Source organism: Sorex araneus, chromosome 1, assembly GCF_027595985.1.
Source record: "Sorex araneus isolate mSorAra2 chromosome 1, mSorAra2.pri, whole genome shotgun sequence".
Classification (NCBI taxonomy): Eukaryota; Metazoa; Chordata; class Mammalia; order Eulipotyphla; family Soricidae; genus Sorex; species Sorex araneus.
This window is the reverse complement of record NC_073302.1, coordinates 440,517,351-440,537,402: the sequence shown is the minus strand read 5'-3', so window position 1 is coordinate 440,537,402 and position 20,052 is coordinate 440,517,351. Positions and strand designations below refer to the sequence as shown.

At 44.8% G+C, this 20,052-nt stretch overlaps 1 protein-coding gene across 1 annotated transcript in view; it reads left to right on the top strand.

Moving 5' to 3' along the window:
• Positions 1-17,166, top strand: part of TRPV5 (transient receptor potential cation channel subfamily V member 5) — a 29,372-nt gene extending 12,206 nt beyond the window's left edge. The window contains exons 9-15 of the mRNA XM_004608332.2: positions 7,529-7,615; positions 7,716-7,792; positions 8,000-8,165; positions 8,384-8,450; positions 13,860-14,128; positions 15,997-16,103; positions 16,866-17,166. Of these exons, the coding sequence (XP_004608389.2) occupies positions 7,529-7,615; positions 7,716-7,792; positions 8,000-8,165; positions 8,384-8,450; positions 13,860-14,128; positions 15,997-16,103; positions 16,866-17,166 (1,074 nt within the window). The remainder of the gene's footprint in view (positions 1-7,528; positions 7,616-7,715; positions 7,793-7,999; positions 8,166-8,383; positions 8,451-13,859; positions 14,129-15,996; positions 16,104-16,865) is intronic.
• Positions 17,167-20,052: the final 2,886 nt, after the last annotated feature.

The window sequence follows — 20,052 nt, the reverse complement described above, 5'->3', positions numbered from 1 at the left end:
CCCTTTGGCATAAAGCACAGCTAGCAAGGACAGTGCAGAGATTGGGGTTCTGGTATACCCCCACCTATACGGCCAACCCCTTGCACTAAAATGCACGTCCTGTCATCTCTTCCTCTGGAGGGGTGTGCTGGAACCTCACTTTCTTTTGATAGAACCCATCATATGACAAATTCATGTCTGAAGGCCCGGGAAACTTGCTAAGGACAGTCATGGCCTCCTTTAGCTGACCACACTTCAACTAGCTGCTGAGGAAACCCTGGAGAGTGGAAGCAGGGGCCAAGTGTTCCTACTCGATGTGCAAGTGTCTCCTATTGCTAAGCTACTCTATCTAGTTTTGGAAACAGGCAATGTTTTATGTTATTTATTTATTTATTTATTTATTTAGTTAGTTAGTTAGTTAGTTGTTTGGGTTACACCCAGCAATGTTCAGGCCTTATTCTGGGCTTGCCTTAGAGGACCGTATGGGATGTTGAGGATGAAACCCGGGTCAGTCATGTGCATGACAGATGCCCTACAAACTATACTATATCTTTGGCTCCACCTTTTCTTATTTTGATGTGTTTGGTCTACAGGTATAGAAACTAAGTCAGTCATCTGTGGAAATGCTCATGTAATCCTCTGTCAGGAAGGGAAGTTTCCCACGTTAATCCTGAGAACGTCCAGAGATGAATAAACCCTTGGAAGGTCCCCTCTTGTAGGAACCTGCTCCCTTCCTCTCTTTTATGACCAAGTGATTCTCAACTTGGGGTGCATAGTCAAATTACCCACTTGTTAAAAAATACATGCCACATTCCTGCTCCAAACTAAGTGAAAGTCTTTGGGTATGTGTGCTGTGACAAAGACTTGGCTGTAGGTTAGCCAGGAAGCCCTCCTTGGGGCTGGGTGCTCTTCATCGCAAACCAACAATACTTCATCTATTCTAACCTGTTGCAAGACTGGAAATAAGGGGTGGAAAAGAAGGTCAAGGACTGTGGTTTGACATCTGTTTTATGCCTTCCCACTTCCTCTGGGTTGCTTAGGCTTCCAGCCTTTCCTGGCAGTGACCCACCCTGCTCAGCTGCGTCCCATTCCTTGGAATCAGTGAGCTCACTCGGCTGGTAGGAGGAAGAGATTGTAAAATATGAATGGTCATCTCCATGGGGGTGCTTATTGTGGTGGGCTCTTGAAATGCCAAGCTGTGTATGCCATGATATCACAGATTCCAGGCTTTGTTGGAAGACATTCCTTGTTCAAGGGATGAGTGGGTATTTTCTCAATGCATCATTAGTCAGACCTATTGAGGTGACCCCTTTGCTACTTCCAGATCCTCCTTCTAATCCCTGCCATGTTCAGATGCGGCTCAGTCTGGCTTTCCTGACTAGCCCGTTCCTCTCCTTTCTTTCCTTCTCTCCTCTCTAATGAATGGATCACCTACTACATGAGGAGGAGGAGGAGAAAGACTTCCTTGTTCTCAGAAAGCTCTCAACTTCCTGGTGATATGTGAGCCCCTGTAAATGGTGGTGTGCTGGGTGAGGGCTATAGGCAGAGAGCACAAAAGTTCTTGCGGGAGCAACGCCTAGCTTGGGTGCAGAAGGGGAACAAAGGAGAGACGGGAACAGTGCTGGAACCTGAGCCAAGGAAGTTGGGCTACATCCGAACCACATGGGGAGATGGCATCCTCAGAAATGGGCCGGTCTTGTTGAAGGCCTGACTACACCCCGAGCACCGCAACAGTTGAATGTGATGGGAACTGATAGGGCATCTTGGGGCAGACAATAGACTGACCACTACTTTTGGATCACGTTTTTCTTTTTTTTTTTTTTTAAGTATTCTTTGTTGTTGTTGCTGTAGTTCTTGGAGGCCACACTAAAGCCACCCCTGGCAGTGCTGAGGTGTAGGCAGGACATGTGGTGTGAGAGACGGAACCCAGGGTCTCACCTGTACAAGACATGTGCTCTACCACTTGAACCAGTGCTCATTTTTAACCTTCTTTAAAACATACATGTATGATTATGAGTCTCCTGTTACTTTTGTTGTTGTTGTTATGGTGTTGTATGAGTGTTGCACCTATGCTTGCCAGGGGAGCAACATCTGGCTTTGGTGCTCAAGCACTTGGGGAGGGGCTCGTTGCAGGAGACGTCACCCACTTTTCCTTGTCACGCTTGCATATGTGCTCATCGAATGATCTGGGCTCCAGCTCTTGAGTTGTGTTGATTGCACACACTAGGCATTGCACACTTGGCTGCCAGGCTCACACTTTTGCAAGACTTCAGAGCTCGAGAGGGGGCACATACTCCATGCCAGGGAAGGCACACTTGGCTGTGTGCTGAGGTCTTGGACAGCCGCGTCCACAGGACTGTGCTCACACAGGGCAGCAGATGGACTCACGGTCTCACACTTGCCTTAGCATGCGCGTTGCTCCTGAGTCATCCCCGGCTCCCTCATTTTTATACTCTTATCTCATGATGGGTAGACACTTCTTGAGCAGGATTTTAGAATCCAGTAGCAGGTGGAGAGAAGAGCTACCGTGTGCTGGCCTGCCCTCCCGGCCCACACCTTATTCCCTGAAGCCAGCCGCTGTTGACCTCATTTAGCTCCTCATCTTTGCTCTGAGCTCCATTCTGCTGATGAAAAGCTTCTGTAGCTGCACAGTAATTCAACTCACTCGTTTATTGATTAGATTAATATTTAAATGAATGTGCTTATCATATGTTAATGCTTATTACCTGCTTATTGCACCTTTATTCCTTTTCTATAGTTTCTTTGGGGAAACCAGGAAAAGTGTTCAGCCATGTCGGGGGGAACTTGCATTTTAGGAGCTTCAGTCCTAGGGTGTGCAGACAAAGTGGGAAGCAGGGTGGGCAGAATGCTGAACGGCAGCAGAGCTGTGACCTTAGGGGAAGGAGTCTTGAAAGGGAGCCTGGACCTCGGGACCTTGAACATGGGTGTCTCTGTTCGTTTCTTTGTCCTCACATCTCCTTGATTGCTAAACCTGCAAAGGACTGCAAATATAGGATGATATGGATCTACTTCTCCGTACAGACCAGAAATCTTGAGAATTCAACTCCCAGAGAATCAAGCTGAAACACTCAGTACTTGAGTTTGAGGTTAAGTCCTAGAGATACCAGGGTGGTTAATTAAAGGGGGACTTCTTGCTTCTATTTCAAAGGGAAGAACTTAGGACTTCTCGAAATGACTTTGGAAAAGTCATTTGTTAATGTCAATGCTTTGTACCCTTTTACTTTTTTAGGTCTCATCTAGCGTTCATTTAATTTAATTTTCATGTATTTACTTTTTACAGTGATGTTAATATCGTCTTCCTCATTAGTCCTCCACCCTCATTTCATTCTTTTTTTAAAATAGAAGCAAGTCTGCGATGCCTTGGGGTGAAGGAGTCCCCCAGTCCCTCTTCACTAGAATAATTTTTGTTTTACTTGGCTGTGTGCTTGCCAGGGTTGCAATGCACAGGTCCCAAACAGTCGAGGCCCTGGGCCTGGTGCTGAGCTTGTAGGATGGTGCCAGGGAGGCCTCACTGGCCTCAGGCCTAGAAGGCAGATGGTCGCTGTTCATTTCTTAAAGCACTAAGATAGTTCTCAGCTTAGAAAATAAATAATATTCCAAACCAAAAAAACAAGTAATATATGTCAGTGTGAAACACTAGAATTCTTCTGAAAAATCATGAGAAGAAAAACAATGTGGTTTAATAGTCCGATAGTATCAAAGTTTCAGCTTTATGGAGCGACACTTGGCAAACAGTGTTGTAAGATATTGAAACATCGTGGTGATGTTGACTCTCTCCACACTCTGAAGGGACTCCTATCCTCTGGCTAACTAATACTCATCACCACACACCTTTATCTTTCGGATGCGTGTGAGAATGATTGAGTTCTGCTCAGCAAACTTTGATGACCACCAGAGTCATCAGCAGTGGTCCCCAGGAGTTACTTTAGATTCTCAGATCTTAGTCTTTCTAGAACTGAAGTTTGTGTGCTTCCTGGCTTGTCTTTCTACCGCAGCCTCCAGCCCCTGTTCACCACTATTCCATTCCCTGTTTCTAAGACTTTGACTCTCTGAGGTAAGATTCCACCAATGCGTGACAGGATACAGTATTTTCCTCTGGTTTATTTCCCTCAGCACAATGACATCAAGGTCCATCCACGTCGTCACAAATGGCAGACTGACCTTCTTTCTCATGGTTGATTAGTATCCTATTCTCTAGCAGCATTCACCCATCAGTGATCATGGAGGCCTGTTTCCATGCCATTGTTGTGAATAACTATAATAAACACAGAAGTGCAGATAGCTTTTGGAGATTCTTGTTTTCAATGAATTCTTTGGGTATTTTCAATGAATTCTTTGGGGTATAAACCCTAAATTGGAATTATTCAATCAGCTTGTCAGAATAGGGTGATTCAATCATTAACTTCTTAAAGAATCATTTTGCAGAGTGGCTGCCTCAGCTTCTATTCCTATCAATAGAGCACAATCGTTTCCTTTGTTCCAATTCCTTGGCCAACATTTGTTATCTCTTGTCTTGGTTTGCTTTTGTTTGCTTGTTTTATCTCGGGGCCACAGCCAAAGGTGCTGAGGACTTACTCCTGACTCTGCACTCAGGGAGCACCATCTGGAGTGCTGGAGATTGAACCCGTATCTGCTAGGTGTGAAGGGGCATCTCTCTGTGGATTTGATTTGTGTTTCCTGACTGAGCATCTTTATATGATGGGCACCTGATATGTCTTCTATAGAAAATTGTGTATGTAATTCCACTGTCTCTTTTTTTCTTGATTCAGTAGCTTTTTGTTTTTTTAGCTAAAGTGTTGCATAAACTACCATTACTTTTTTTTCTTTTTTAAAAATATTTTTATTTTATTGAATCACCATGTGGAAAATTACAATGCTTTCAGATTTAAGTCTCAGTTATACAATGCTGAAACAACCATCCCTTCACCAGTGCCCATATTCCACCACCACCAAAAAAACAAAACAAAATAAAACACCAAAAACCCAGTATACCTCCCATCCCACCCCCACTAAAACTGATAAATTTCACCTTACTTTCTCTTTACTTTGACTACCATTACTTTTATTGCAACATTCACACGTATATAACTATTTTCACTGCAGAGACAGCAGATAAAAACAAACAAACACAAATGTTACCTGGGGATCTGGGATCCGTGTGGCAGCCTCAAGGAGCTCTCTGAAGGCAGTGTCACTCAGCAACCTGTTTTTATGCGACAGAGTGATGGAAGAAGCAAGGGCAGGCTGATACTATGGACAGCTGAGCAAAAGTTCAGATTCTCTGGACACCTTGTTACTCTTTGGTAAAGTTATTAAGGAATCTTGTGAAGAAATATGTTGAACAGGCAAAAAGTCTAGTGAGGCAAAGCCCAAGAAAGGAGCTGTGTTGACCAAATGGTCCCTGATATTCTCTGTTAGGATTTCACCTCTCCGTACAACTCCAGAGGGAATGGTGCCACTCTCCCACTGTCCACTAGGGGAGCCCCTGACACTCTTATTCTGGCTAACATGGACCCAGTTCCTTTTCTTTTGGGTTCATCCCAGGAAACATTGGGACCCTTCTCGTGACATACTCAACCAATGCACAGAATTTTCAAAGAATTCTTACAATTTGGGCCAGCACAAAGGTGGTGCAGTTATTTGATCTCTAGATTTAACGGCATTTTGCTTTTCCATTTGTATATTTATTACTTATTGGACTACTTACTGCCTGATTATCAAAGGGAGCTGGGGGGTTTTATAATTAAATACAGAGGCTAAGAGAAAGATTAAGGGATTGAAGTCCTTCACAGACTTAGATCCATTGTTTCCCAGCAGGGTGCTATCAACTTTTTGCCTGATCTTTCTGGAACCCACAGGATTTACCTGAGACGTTTCCAGGTCTTCTTCTTCCATACCGCTGTCTCTGATGTCTGAGCTGATGCTCCCATTCTGAGCATCTCCTGTGCTGGGCTCTTGGCGGCTGCTGTCATTCTACCCCAAACCACCATAGATACCTCTGACCCCATTTCACAAGCAATGTCTCTCACTGGACCCATGCATATAGTGCTGGAATGTCCTACAACGAGCCACATAGAGGTCCTAGTTTATAGCTGATCAGAAGCAGCCGGCAGCCTTTATGCCTAATGAGGGTCCACATTCTGCCTAGCTCAGCCCATCCACTTTCCCACTCACCCTGGGCACTCAGCTTCTGTCTTGGGCTTCACTATTCAGAGATGTAACTTCTGAATGCAAAATCCCCAGAGCTGAAAAGGTGCTTGGGTAAGTTGAAATTATTTAATTTAATGTGAGGATTGCACATATGTGAACACACTTTTCAGGAAAGAGACCCCCTAAGCTTTATGGCATCCTCAAGTGGGCTCATAACTTCTCATGGGAAGGTAAGAATCATCACTGCAGAAAGCTATCACTCCTTCTGGGTAATGTTGCAAACCTTTCACCATGAAGTCACAGGCTCATGAGGAGGATGGTAATCCCATCATCTTGACCTTGATCATAGATCTTCTACACCTACTGATCAGGCAGGCACACTTTCCCAGAACTAAAATCTAGAGCATCTCTCTCTTTTCCATATTGTCAAATCACAGAAAAATGCCAGTGCATATACCTATGTGCATTATGACTCATAAAGTACATCACTGAAATTGACCTTCATAGTAAGGTTGATAACCCTAGTAATTAATATTAGAGTTTCCATTGTCACCAATGACAAAATTCAAATTAGGTGGGTTGAGCAGCAAATTTAAGGTTTTGCTAGTGCTAGTAGATTATGGGTCTGAAATGTGAATTTTGGTATATGCTGGTAGTCTATACCACATTCAGGGAACCACCTGAGATGGAACCAACCAGACCTTCCATGTCATTGAAACTTTCCCAAGCCTTCCCAAATACTTGGCTCTCTTCCCCCACCCCCACACCCCAATTGCAGACAGATCTCTCCCGAACCTTACTTAGGGGGGCGTTCTAGTACCATTGTTGGCAATACTTGACATACCAATGTGGTGCTGGTGGTGCCTATTAATCCTAGGGCCTTCTACAGACATACTTAGCTAAGTCTGGGTGCTCATATGGTAGCAGAGATAGATCCTGGTACCTTTGCACGCAACACATGGGTGTTTCTCCTTTGAATTCCACCCCAGACTACCAGGTTCAGTTTTGCTAGCTTTATGTCCTAAAATAGAACCTCCGTCCCTCCGTCACAAATTAGTACTCAGAACATGCATAGTAAAAGCTGGCTTGTTAGGTGGTAGCTCAGGTCATTAGCATATTTAAGATATATTAAGTCATATATCACACAATATGTAATTAATTATATTAATTATATGTAATATGTGTGATATGTAATATATGTGATATATGTAAACATGTGATACATGGTCTCTGGCCATGTTAACTCCTTGGGGAGCAGAGATGATGGTGGTTTCAAGGGAAGGGAGCTTTCCTTCATCTTGCATAGGCTACAGTTGCCTTAGATTTGAGGATTTGATTTGTCTCCCAAACTCTTCTTATCTTGAATTTCTCCCCATAGGAAGCCTATGTGACTTATGAGGATAAATTCCGGCTGGTGGGGGAGCTGGTGACCATCATTGGGGCCATGATCATCCTGCTTTTAGAGGTGAGGTGCAGGCATGCCTGGCTGAGGTCAGACACCAAGATTCCAGGCAGTTCTGCCGTTGACACTGGACCATCTGTCTGTTTTACTCATCTCTTCCCAGATCCCAGACATCTTCAGGGTGGGTGCCTCTCGCTACTTTGGACACACAGTCCTCGGAGGGCCATTCCATGTCATCATGTGAGTGCCCTTTCTTTCTTCTCCAGAATTGTGTTGGGTTTCCCTTTTCACTCTCAGGGATCCTCATCTGCAGAAACTTCTCACCAGCAGGCTGGGGAGTAGTTTAAGTACCAAGAAGATGGGGCTCCAGCACTTCCATGCCGGGAGCTAGGGATATGTAGAATAGCTCCATCCCTCCCCTCACTCCCTGCTGCCCACTCTCCCCAGCATCACCTACGCTTTCCTCGTGCTGGTGACCATGGTGATGCGACTCTCCAACATGGATGGCGAGGTGGTGCCCATGTCCATCGCCCTGGTGCTGGGCTGGTGCAGTGTGATGTACTTTGCTCGAGGATTCCAGATGCTGGGACCCTTCACCATCATGATCCAGAAGGTTCGTGTGAGCCCCCCAAAGCTTCCTCGGCTTCAGCCATGGGACTTCGAAGACATGAGGGAGGGTATGGGAGAAAATAGGAAAATATTCCGAATGGAACTGGAGGAGCTATGGGGACCACCCCAAAAGCTGCTGGGATATGGGTGGAGGAAGGAACCCCCACCAATACACACACACACACACACACACACACACACACTTCCTTCTGTTTCCTCTAGATGATTTTTGGAGACTTAATGCGCTTCTGCTGGCTGATGGCAGTGGTTATCTTGGGCTTTGCTTCAGGTAAGAGCACTAGTACTCCTCCTTTAAGCCACAGCTCCAGTCTCTAGAACCCCTCTCACTCCTTCTCCTCATTGACACAGCTTCTTACTCTTTTTAAAGGGAGGTTGCTCATGCCTGCTAGGGTACGGAGTGAATCAAAAGGCACACATCTATGCAGAGATCAGGACCATACAGCGTGTTCTAGAAGGCCAATCCAACCACTCTGAGTTTCCTTGTTAACTATTGCCTTGCAAAATCAGTAAAGGACAAAAAAAAGGACAAAGAGAGTTCTTGAAGATACAAAGAGCAGACAACGTGTAACAAAAACAAACCCTTAGATTATGACCAAAGAATTCAGGCCACTGAGGATTAGGAGGTGGGCAGTCTGAAGTACCCTGTAGGCAGTGTGGGGGGTGGGGGGTAATATGAGCATTTTGGTAGTGGGTGTGGTGAGGTAATATTGATTCCTAAAACATACAAACATACTCTTGGAAATCAATGTTACTTCAAGACAAAATTAGTTTATCATTTATTAAATTTTTTAAAAAGCGCTGTGATTTATAACACTGTTAATGATAGTGTTCCACACATGTAACGTCCCAATGCCAAACCCTCCACCAGTGTCCACTTCCTTCCACCATTGTCTCAGAAAGATTTTTTTTTTTTTTTACTTTTTGGGTCCCACCGGGCGATGCACAGGGATTACTCCTGGCTCTGCACTCAGGAATTACCCCTGGCGGTGCTCAGGGGACCATATGGGATGCTGGGAATCAAACGCGGGTCGGCCGCGTGCAAGGAAAACGCCCTACCCGCTGTGCTATCGCTCCAGCCCCAGAAAGATTTTTTTTTTTTTAAGAACAACAGAAGGTGGCAATGCTCCACGTGTTGACTGTGTCAAAGTTGAAATCCTAGTTTCAGTAGTCTTCCTCACCCTAGAGAGAGTTGCCATTGGAGGAAAATGGAAAAAGGGAAACTTGAGGCCTCTCGGCGTGATTTCTTCCATCTTTTATTGTAGCATATGTACCTCAGAATAAAAGAGTTTTATTAAGGGACGCTCCTTGGGGAGAAGGTGGCATCCAAAGGGAGACTGACTCATGTGGATGTCATAAAGCCATGTGGCATGTGGCCAGAGATGGTGTGATGTGAACCTTCCATGTGTGCACCTGAGAAGGCGCCCAGAACCATCAGTAACACCCATTGTGATGCTCTTTCACACGTGCTCATTAAAAATGGAGGGAAAAGGAAGTAGTCTGAAAAGGGGAAGGGTGAAGGAAGAAGAAAGATTAAAATGCCATGCCTCAAAGAGTCTGGAGAGTTTGAAGGATGAGTGAGGAAAGCAAGCATTGCTAAGAGAGGTAAAGAAGGACTCAATAGGGGGCTGGAGCGATAGCACAGCGGGTAGGGCGTTTGCCTTGCACACGGCCGACCCGGGTTCGATTCCCAGCATCCCACATGGTCCCCTGAGCACCGCCAGAGGTAATTTCTGAGTGCAGAGCCAGGAGTGACCCCTGTGCATCGCCGGGTGTGATCCAAAAAGAAAAAAAAAAGAAGGACTCAATAGGGACCCCAGGGCCGAGGCAGAGCACGGGGCAGAGAGCAAGGAAGCAACAGAGCTGAGCAATCAGAGTGAGAGAGAGGAGGCAGCATAAGGACTTAAGGAAGAGGAAAGGGCAGTCGTGCCAGTCCTGTCCTCAATGCTCCAACTCATCTGCAGGACAAGGGCTGGCCCAGAGGATCTGTGAAGACTCTGCAGCTTTAAAACACCAGCCTCCATGCCTAGCACATTCATGTCCTCAGTGACCCCCTTTTCTCATGTGTTCCCTCAGAAAAGTTCTCATACATACAACACACCAAGATCTGAACAACAGAAAGGGTGAAATCACGTCAGACTAAAAGACAGCAACAAAGAGTCTTGCACTGTTCAGCTTCTTCTCCGTTAACTTCAGGTAGAGGAAACCAACTCAAAGATGAGCTGAAGAAACAAAAGCAAACTTTCATCATTTTAAAAACAATTTTAATTGATTTGCCATCAGTTTACAATTCTACAAAATTTCGGGAGTACACCCTCAATCTTGCCGTACTCATGAGTCACGCCAGACCCATCACTAATGTCCCAGTGCCACCCCACTACCCAAACGACCCTTCTTCCCATTCCTCACACCCCCTAAACTTGTATTTATGTGTTTGTATGTTATTTTTTTTTGGTGAATCACCATGAGGTACTGTTACATACTTACAAACCTTCGTGTTTGTGTTTCAGTCATACAATGATCTGAAATGATCATGATCTCAAATGATGTCAAATGATGTCAACTCATCCCTCCACCAGTGCCCATTCTCCACCACCAATGATCTCAGTATCCCTCCCCCCCCCACGCCCTCCCCCTCCCCACCTGGCCTCTGTGGCAGGGCATTCCCTTTTGTTCTCTCTCTTCTTTTGGGTATTGTCTTTTGCAATAGAGGTTGAGTGACCATCGTGTTCAGTTTATCGTCTATTTTCTGCACTTCCAACCCAAGCAGGTCCTCCCAGCACTTACTTGGTGCTCCCTTCTCTGTCTGAGCTGCCTTTTCCTCCAGCATGTGAGGTCGGCTTCCAAACTATAGGGCAAGCCTCCTGGCCCTTATCTCTACTATTCTTAGGTGTTAGTCTCCTATTCTGTTACTTTCTATCCACAGATGAGTGCAATCTTTCTATGTCTGTCCGTCTCTTTCTGACTCATTTCACTTAGCATACTTTCCATGTTGATCCACTTATAAGCAAATTTCATGACTTCATCTTTTCTAACAGCTACATAGTATTCAATTGTGTAGATGTACCAGAGTTTCTTTAACCAGACATCTGTTCTTGGGCAGTCAGTTTTTTTCCAGATTTTGGCTATTGTAAACAGTGTAGCGATGAACATATGAGTCGTATGTTATTTTTGTTGTTACTGTCACTGTCACTGTCATCCCGTTGCTCACCGATTTTTCGAGTGGGCACCAGTAATGTCTCTCATTGTGAGACTTATTGTTACTTTTTTTGGCATATCCAATACACCATGGGGAGCTTGCCAGGCTCTGCCATGTGGGTGCAATACTCTTGGTAGCTTGCTGGACTTTCTGAGAGGGGCGGAGGAATCGAACACGGGTCGGCCACATGCAAGGCGAACGCCCTACCACTGTGCTATTGCTCCAGCCCAATAAAGTACAATAGAAAAGTAAAAAGAAATGTGTATTAATATACCTGTTTTCCTTTTGATGCAAAGGCAGCACACTAAAATATACTCATTTTTGTACTCCCCCCCCAACTGTGGAAATCACTTTTTGTAGAGCTTAAGAACCTGTAATTCTTTATATGAGGGATAAGAGAACCAGGTTACTATATTCACCTTAAGTATTTGTGATTAAAAAAAAAAAACAAAGTCATCAGTCTTAATATGCAGTTCTCTCTAAAGACAATCTTGGCTTTTATTTCTTAAAGTGTTTTGGCACAGGGCCATGCTCAAGGGGTCAAGGGCTACTCCCAGCTGTGTACTTGGGGGTTACTCCTGGAAGTGCACAAAACCCACAAACCCAGGCTTCCTACAGGCAAACTATGTGCTCAACCTCTGGAGCTATCTCTCCAATCTCAGACTTGGCTTTTAAGTGAGACTTAGAAGGAGTTCAACTTACTGCAAGATACATTGATGTTTTAAGACCAAAAAACAAAAACTTTTGTTGATAAGTTATATTTGTTTGTGGTGCCAGGGATAGAACCCAGGGCCTATCCACACACAAGGCCTGTGCGCCTACCATGATTCAAACCCCAGCCTCTAAACTTGAGGCAATTAAAGAGAAAGGAAAATTCAGTTTAGCTTGAACCAAGGGTTGTGAGAAGTAGGTATGGTCTCATTACACATTGTTTCTCTTCAAGTCCTCATTTTGAAGAAGGAATGAGTCACATTAAGTGAGGACTTCTACTCTTTCTACTCTTTCTTCTCCTCCGTCCAGTGGTTTTACAGTCACGCCCAGTTATATGTTTGCACATTCAGTCTTGGTACTCATGGAGGAAGGGGGTCACATGTCAGCTTGTGGTTTCCAGGGCTGCACTCCTGTATTCATGATGCTGGGGCTCATGTGTTTGCTGGGGTGGGCAATGGGGGGGCCTTTGGGGCCATGGGGTCTTTCGTCATGGTGCTTGCACACACTTGGCTATTGAGGAACTAGAGCTCACTTGTGGATCTGGGATCAGCTAACAAAGCTGCCATAGCAAAGAGCAGAGGTAACGCTAGGAACTGAACTCACAGAGTCTCCAGCTGGCGAAGCAGGTGTTTCTTGCCACGGAGGCATCTCCCGACTCCCTCTACCCAATCTTCTTCCACACCTTTGTAGATCACAAATTAAGGCAATGTTGCTTACTCTTTTCTTAAGTAAATAAAGGAATAAAATGTTTTGTCAGGACCAGTTTTCTGCTCTTGGAATCATGTTTATATTTTAGTTCCTCATGCAGAAAGGTTCTAATGAATGCTGTAAGAAGGTTCCAGAAGGGTAGTTTCCCTGGATGGTTCAAGTTTATCCGGGGAATCTCAGAGTGGTGGTTGATTAGGTACAGGCTGTTGAGATATTTTAATAACACTTTTCTCTACCTTTGCTTGTGCTGTTATTTGAAACGTTTTGGAGAATTCATCTGTTTTTGTAACAATGTGACTTTCATTTGTTTGTTTGTTTGGGGGCCACATCTGCCTGCGCTCAGGACATACTCATGGCTCTGTGCTCAGGGATCTCTCCTTGGAGATGTTCAAGGGGATCTCATGGGAACAGGGAAGATAACCCAAGTCGGTCACACACAAGGCAAGCAACTTAACCTGCTATACTATCTCCCCAGCCCCAACAATGTACCTTTGGAATATTTGGCTTCCTAAAATATAAAAAGCCAGTTAGGCGAATTGCTATAAATAACTGTATATTTTAATATATAATATGTTACATGCATGTTTTTAATATATACCTATATTAACACTGTATTTGATTGATGAGTATCACTATTAATCATAATGATGAACTTGGATGATCTGAGTTAGAAAGGTCTACAGAAAAAAATGTGAGAGTTGCATGTACATATTCACATATCAACATGTATGGACAAGTATGTGTGTGCATGTTTGTGTGTGTGTGCATGTGTTTGCAGGCATACTGCCTCTACTGGCTGTAGAATGGTTGTAGGCCAGGCCAATGTTGAGTATCACTGCATCAATGTCATCCTGTTGTTCATCGATTTGCTCGAGCAAGCTCCAGTAATGTTTTCATTGGTCCCTGTCGCATGTTAGCGTAGCCCAGTGGAGCCTGCTCGATCCAGGAACATGAAGAGCACGTTGTTGTTACTGTTTTTGGCATGTTAAATACGTCACGGGTATGTTGAGTATGGTAATCAATTATTTTCCTGTGTCCGTGTGTCCTTTCTGGGAGGAGCAGCGTTCTATATCATCTTCCAGACAGAGAACCCCAACAACCTGGGTCATTTCTACGACTACCCCATGTCCCTGTTCAGCACCTTTGAGCTGTTCCTCACCATCATCGACGGGCCGGCCAACTACGACGTGAACTTGCCCTTCATGTATGGCATTGTCTACTTCGCCTTCGCCATCATCGCCACGCTGCTCATGCTCAATCTGTTCATCGCCATGATGGGCGACACGCACTGGCGCGTGGCTCACGAGCAGGATGAGCTCTGGAGGGCACAGGTGAGCCTGTTGGTGTTGGTGCCAATGAGGGGCAGGGGATGAAAAGTCAAAGTGGAATTTGTGATGGGAGATGACTCTTGGAAGAGTCTAGAACAACCCACGGAGGCCCTCAACCTCCAAACTGGTGCATTCAGACTCATGGAGCTACTGCACGGAGGGTCATATGGTAGGCCAGGGTGCGATACGCCAAAGTTGAGGGTCTTGATGACAAGAGAAAAGTTGATGATGCAAGAGTCATTTGAGAGACCTGTGGGAACTAGAAAAGCTTCTTGGATATTCTAGAATTAAATTCAAATTTAATCTTTTATCAGGCACTATTACTCCCCCCTTCTCTATGGTCTTTTATTTGTATCATCACAACCTAATACAATTTTAGAGTTGAAAATGCCTTGAGTGATCCTCTAATTAAAATCCTCTAATCAGCATGTAGTAGTTTGCTGATCAGAGAGTCATTCAATTTTGTTTGTTTGTTTAGCACATCCAGCAGTGCTCAGGGCTTATTTCTGTCTCTGAACTCAAGGATCACGGGGGTCGGGGGGAGTTATTCAGGGGACCCTATGGAGTGCCAAAGATGAAAGTCAAGCACCCTGCTCACTGTACTGTCACTTCGGCACCTCATTCAATTCTTTTTTTTTTTTAATGCTTATTAGGACCTTTTTACCATGTATGTTTGGTGGACTGTCCTTGAGAGCAGGGGAACTTTTTGATAATTTGAAAACTTTAGTTATCAGAAGGTTCCTGATAACTAAAGTTTGGATTAAAGCTACGTTTCTACAATGTCATTCTTTTATCTGTCTCCTAGAACTGGGACACATTTCTCCATAATAACATATTAATAAGTAATGATCAATAAATTTATTATATTTATCATTAATATTTTTATTTATCAATTATTTTTATTGATAATGCGGATTATATTAATAAATGCATTTCTCTATCTTATTAATTTATTAGTAAAATGGATTATTTATCAATAAATTAATGAGTGATCGTGAAGAATAATAAATTAATAAATAATAATAAATACAGGCATCATTTACCCACTCAGACGTTTCATTCATTTGGTCATCATTCCCTAAAGACGGTTGTGTATTGAGAATTATCTAGGATCTGGAGACTCATACTAAACCATGTGTCACCATGGAGATTATAGTCTGGGAATTCAGACTTTAAACTGTATAACGAGTATAGAAATGTGATATAGAGAAATGGAAGATGCTAAGAAGAAACTTGAGTCAGACATCCATGTGGGACCTTACATTAGTTTTTCCTGAATTTCACCTTATTGGTTTTTGACCAGCATTGCTGTCTGGTGATATCACTTGCAATTACTTGGTCACTTCATACACTACATATCCCTCCCAGCTTTGTGTCACAGGCATATTTGATAAGGTTGTTTTTTTATATTTCATCTACGTAATTAATGGGAGCGGGGCAAAGGACAAAACATATGACATGACACTAGACTATTTCCTGCCAACGCTTCCGTCATCGTCCCGCCCATCTTTTCTTGTTTTAGGAGGAGGGTCTCTAACTGGCGGAAAATGCCCTGAACTGTGGTTCCATTTTCACCCCCGAGATTGTAAAGCTTCTACTTAATCGTTTTTATTCAAATCAAGATAACCGGTCTGTGGCTTTCCTGTGGGGATAAAAAAAGAACTGAGCAGTTCAGAGTGACTCATTCTTTTTATGGTTCTGAATAGTTAATTTAGGGGTCACTGTTTTATTCAAAAACAGTCATAAAAGATTCTCTCTTTTTGATGAGGAACGGTGAGTGAAGCAGGCAGCTAGCCAGATGCCCTCAGTGCTCTGAGGGGCCCTGAACTTCATGACCCTGATTCTTTCTTCTCCCTTTTGCCTCTTCCCAGGTAGTGGCCACTACCGTGATGCTGGAGCGGAAGCTACCCCGTTTCCTGTGGCCTCGTTCGGGGATCTGTGGGTTCGAGTATGGCCTGGGGGACCGCTGGTTCCTGCGGTGAGGAACAGTGCATATGTGCTAGACGGCTGAAAGTTACATAGATCTGGGCGTCAGGGGAACACATTCCACTTTATCACTCTCCTCTCCACTCGTGACACTCCCACATGGCCCCACAGGACATGTCTTCTCCTTAGGGAATGAGATTCCGTGAGCCTCTCTCTGGGGAAGGGGGAGGAAGCCCAGGTGGAAAGAAGGATTGAAAGATGCTACTAGCTGATCCTGGGTGATGCGGACTGCAGTCTATGTGTGAAAGGCTACCTGTAGGCGACTCTACTTGGTTGTGGGTGTGGTCTTGTCATCTAGTTCTAGTCTTGCTCCCACCCCAGCCTCATTTCGGCATCACCTTGCTTTGAAGCTGACCTCCTTCTTCATCTTCTACTCATAATTCCCAACCTGAATCTCCTTTATTTCCTGAATCGTATTTCCACATCCTTGCCATACCTTAATCTCTTAATTGGTTCTATTTTCTCTTTCACATCTCGCTGTGTTCACTCACCCACTTTTTGTTTCTCTTCTCAGTGCTGGGGATCAAACCCAGACCTCATGAAGACAAGTACTCTGCCACTGAGCCACGGTCCCCGTTCAATACCCACCCGCTGTGGAGTCTGTCCCAGTTCACGCTCCGCTTGGTCCTAGAAGCTCTTCGGGTGGCATCTCTAGTCCTTTCCCCTTTCCTCTCCATCCTGCTTCCAGGCTGCTCCCTGTCTACCTCTGCTTCTTCATATCTCAACTGAGTCCATTCTCTTTCCCCTTCTGCAGAGTCGAGAATCACCATGATCAAAATTCTCTGCGAGTGCTTCGCTATGTGGAAGCGTTCAAGAACTCAGATAAGGAGGAGGGAGAAGAGCGTCTTTCTGAGAAACAGCCCTTTGTGGTAGAAAATGAGACTCTCACCAGACCCTTCACGGCCCTCCCGACTCCCTCCGTGTCCCGGACCACCTCCCGCAGCAGTAGCAGTCACAGGGGCTGGGACATCCTTCGGCGTAACACGCTGGGGCACTTGAATCTTGGACTGGACCTTGGTGAGGCAGATGGAGAGGAGAAAGTCTACCATCTATGATTGCGAGCCCCGTTACCCTTGACCTGAATCCAGTGGGCCTGTGGAGGAGAAAGAGGTCGAGAAGGAGAGTCTTGCCTCTGCCAATATTTAGCTTTCATGTCTGTAAATCATGGAAGCACATGGACAGAATTATCATGAAGGAATGGCCGTGTCGCATTCTGCCCAGTGGCACTTCTGAAAGTGGCAGTGGGTATCTGGTCCCAGATAGCTTCTGGGCTCTTGGGTGTCCTACACCTTAGGAGGACCCTAGGAAGGTCACTTTTCAAGCGATTGGACTTGTCCACGGATGACATGAGGCAGAGAGAGTAGGTGCTATTGGGATCATCTTTCTCTCACATGTGGGCATTGAGTTGAGTGAAGCCATCTGGATTCTATCACAGGGTTTCACTTGAAAGAAGCCAGCCATGGGCTTAATTGGAGCCTTTCCCTTAGTCCTGCACCCTGAGAACTCATTCCCTCCTCGCATCCAGTTCCCAACTAAAAAACTATAAGAAGAACGGTCCTTTATCCAAGCTTTATTTAAATGAAATTATGGTGGTGAGGCACATACAACATAAAGGTCATTTTATTGTAACCGTTTTTCGGTGGACAATCCAATGACATTATTTTCATAGAAATTGTTGGGCAACCTTTATTGCCACTCTATTCAGAACTCTTTAATCTCCACAATCTCAAGTCCTGTACCCATTAAACATTAATTCCCGGTGCTCCCAACACCCCTTCCCTTAGCTGCTGAAAGACCAATGTTCTGTTTTCTGCGTATGAATCAGATTACCCTAGTACCTCATGGAGCTGAATCAAATAATAGTCTCATTAGGTTCATTATTTCACTTAGCTTGTTTTTAGGAATCGTCCACGTTGTAACGTGGATCAGAAGGTCATTCCCTTTAAAGGCCAAATGATACTTCATTGTGTTGACACACACATTCTATTTGTCCATTCACCCGCTGACAGATATTCATGCTGTTTCCATCCTTCGGTGACTGTGACTGTGAACACTGGCGTACAATTAACCGCTCAAGCCCCTGCTTTCAATTCCACTGGTCAGATTCCTAGAAGAGGAATTACTGGATCTTAGGGCGATTCTTTGTTTAATCTTTTGAAACTGCCGTGCTGCCTTCCAGAGCCGCTGGACTATTGACATTCCCTCCAGCAATACACGAAGCTTCCAATTCCACCACCTTGCCAACACTTGTTATTTTCTGAGTTTTAAAACTGGATTTTGTACCATAATCAACTTAATGAGCCCTGTGTGGCATCACCTACAGGCACTTTTGATTTGTATTTCCCCAGTGGCTGACACTGAACATCTTTTCATGGGCTTATTAGTTGTGCATAAACCTCTTTATTTTTTTAGAGAAATGTTTATTCTGGATACTTGCCTGTGTTTGAATGCTGTTGAGCGGTTTCGGAGGGAGTGGTGGTGATAGTATGTTGTTCTTGAGTTGTCTTCTCGCTTGGAGTTTATGTATGTCAAACACTGTGGGTTTTCTAGGTCTGCATGACACATTATGCCTTTCCGTGCTTGAATGCCCCATCATTTCTTGTTTGACACTGAATCCTCACATGAGCGGATGACCACTTTTGTCCTTTAAGGTAGCTAATACCCAAGTATGTCTCCTTAAATAGCTATTGTGAACCCCCATTGCTTTTTGCCCCTGTCTGAGTTGCGGGGTGAAGAGCAATAATAGAGGATGGTCATCCCTCTTGGCAAGGGGAATTGGGGACGAGGTTCCTAGAGAACCTTTCCAGGCTCTCTGGAAAGGTTTGGTACTTATCTGTTTGGTTCTTATTTTGCCCTCAATCCTTTATTTCTCATTCCAGCACTATCCCCACTCTCACCAGTAAGCCATACAAACTATCAGTGGACTGTGTGGTCTGGAACACAGAGCAATCAATGGCATCGATTAAGCCATGGATAGGATACTCAGTTATAGGAGTGTGGGACAAGGAAGGGTCACAAACAATTGCCTATACCCCTGTACACAGGAACAGACACACACCGGCATGTAGGTGGCAGGGTTCCAAAAGTGCCGTCACTAAGATTTCTCTTACGTCCTTTGGCAATGGAGGCACCCACTCCTGTATGAAGCAAAGTCTCACATATGCATTCCAGATCCACTTTCCTTTCTGACTCCTCCGAGTTATTTCCATCGCTTTCCCCACTAATCCTTTTTATTTGTGTATCTTCAACCTCTCCCTTTCCATCTGCTTTCACAGTCAGCAGAGAACCATGTTCTGTTCTTTTCCATCTTCCAAGAAATTGCAAACACTCTCACCCCTCCCCGCCCTCTCCTGTTAGCTTACGCCTTATCTTTTTACTCCTTCTTCAAGGCCAGACTTCTTAAGAGATTTTATTGTCTACTGACTTCACACTGAGTCTCAATTCATTGTGCTTCGACCTTGCCTACTGCATGTCAGTGATCCCAATCTTGCCAAGGTTATCTCCTGCCGAACAGCCAAGTCCACAGAACAGTCTCAGTCCTGCTCCAACTCTGTACCTCTCAGATCCTTGCAGACCCCTCTCGCCCCTGCTCAGTGAGTCTCATGTCCCAAAAACCTGCCACCGACAAGTTCTCTTCTGCCAGTTCCTTAAATATTGGGAGGAGGGTCCTCAAGTCGTCCTAGCTTGCTCACCAGCCCCTCTTCCCAGGGATTTCGCAAGGATCCTGCCTCCTTCCCTAGGTTGTATTAACATGCACATGTTCATGCTTCCTAACGCCCTATCTGGAGTTGAGATCTGGCCCCTGAGCGCCAGTCATTACCAGTGTGGATGCGTATCTACTGGGCACCTCTCCCTGGATGGGTGACAGACACCTCAAACTCAACATGTCCCAAACTGAACAGCTTTTCGTCCTCACCAAACCTGCTCCTCCACCAGGGTTC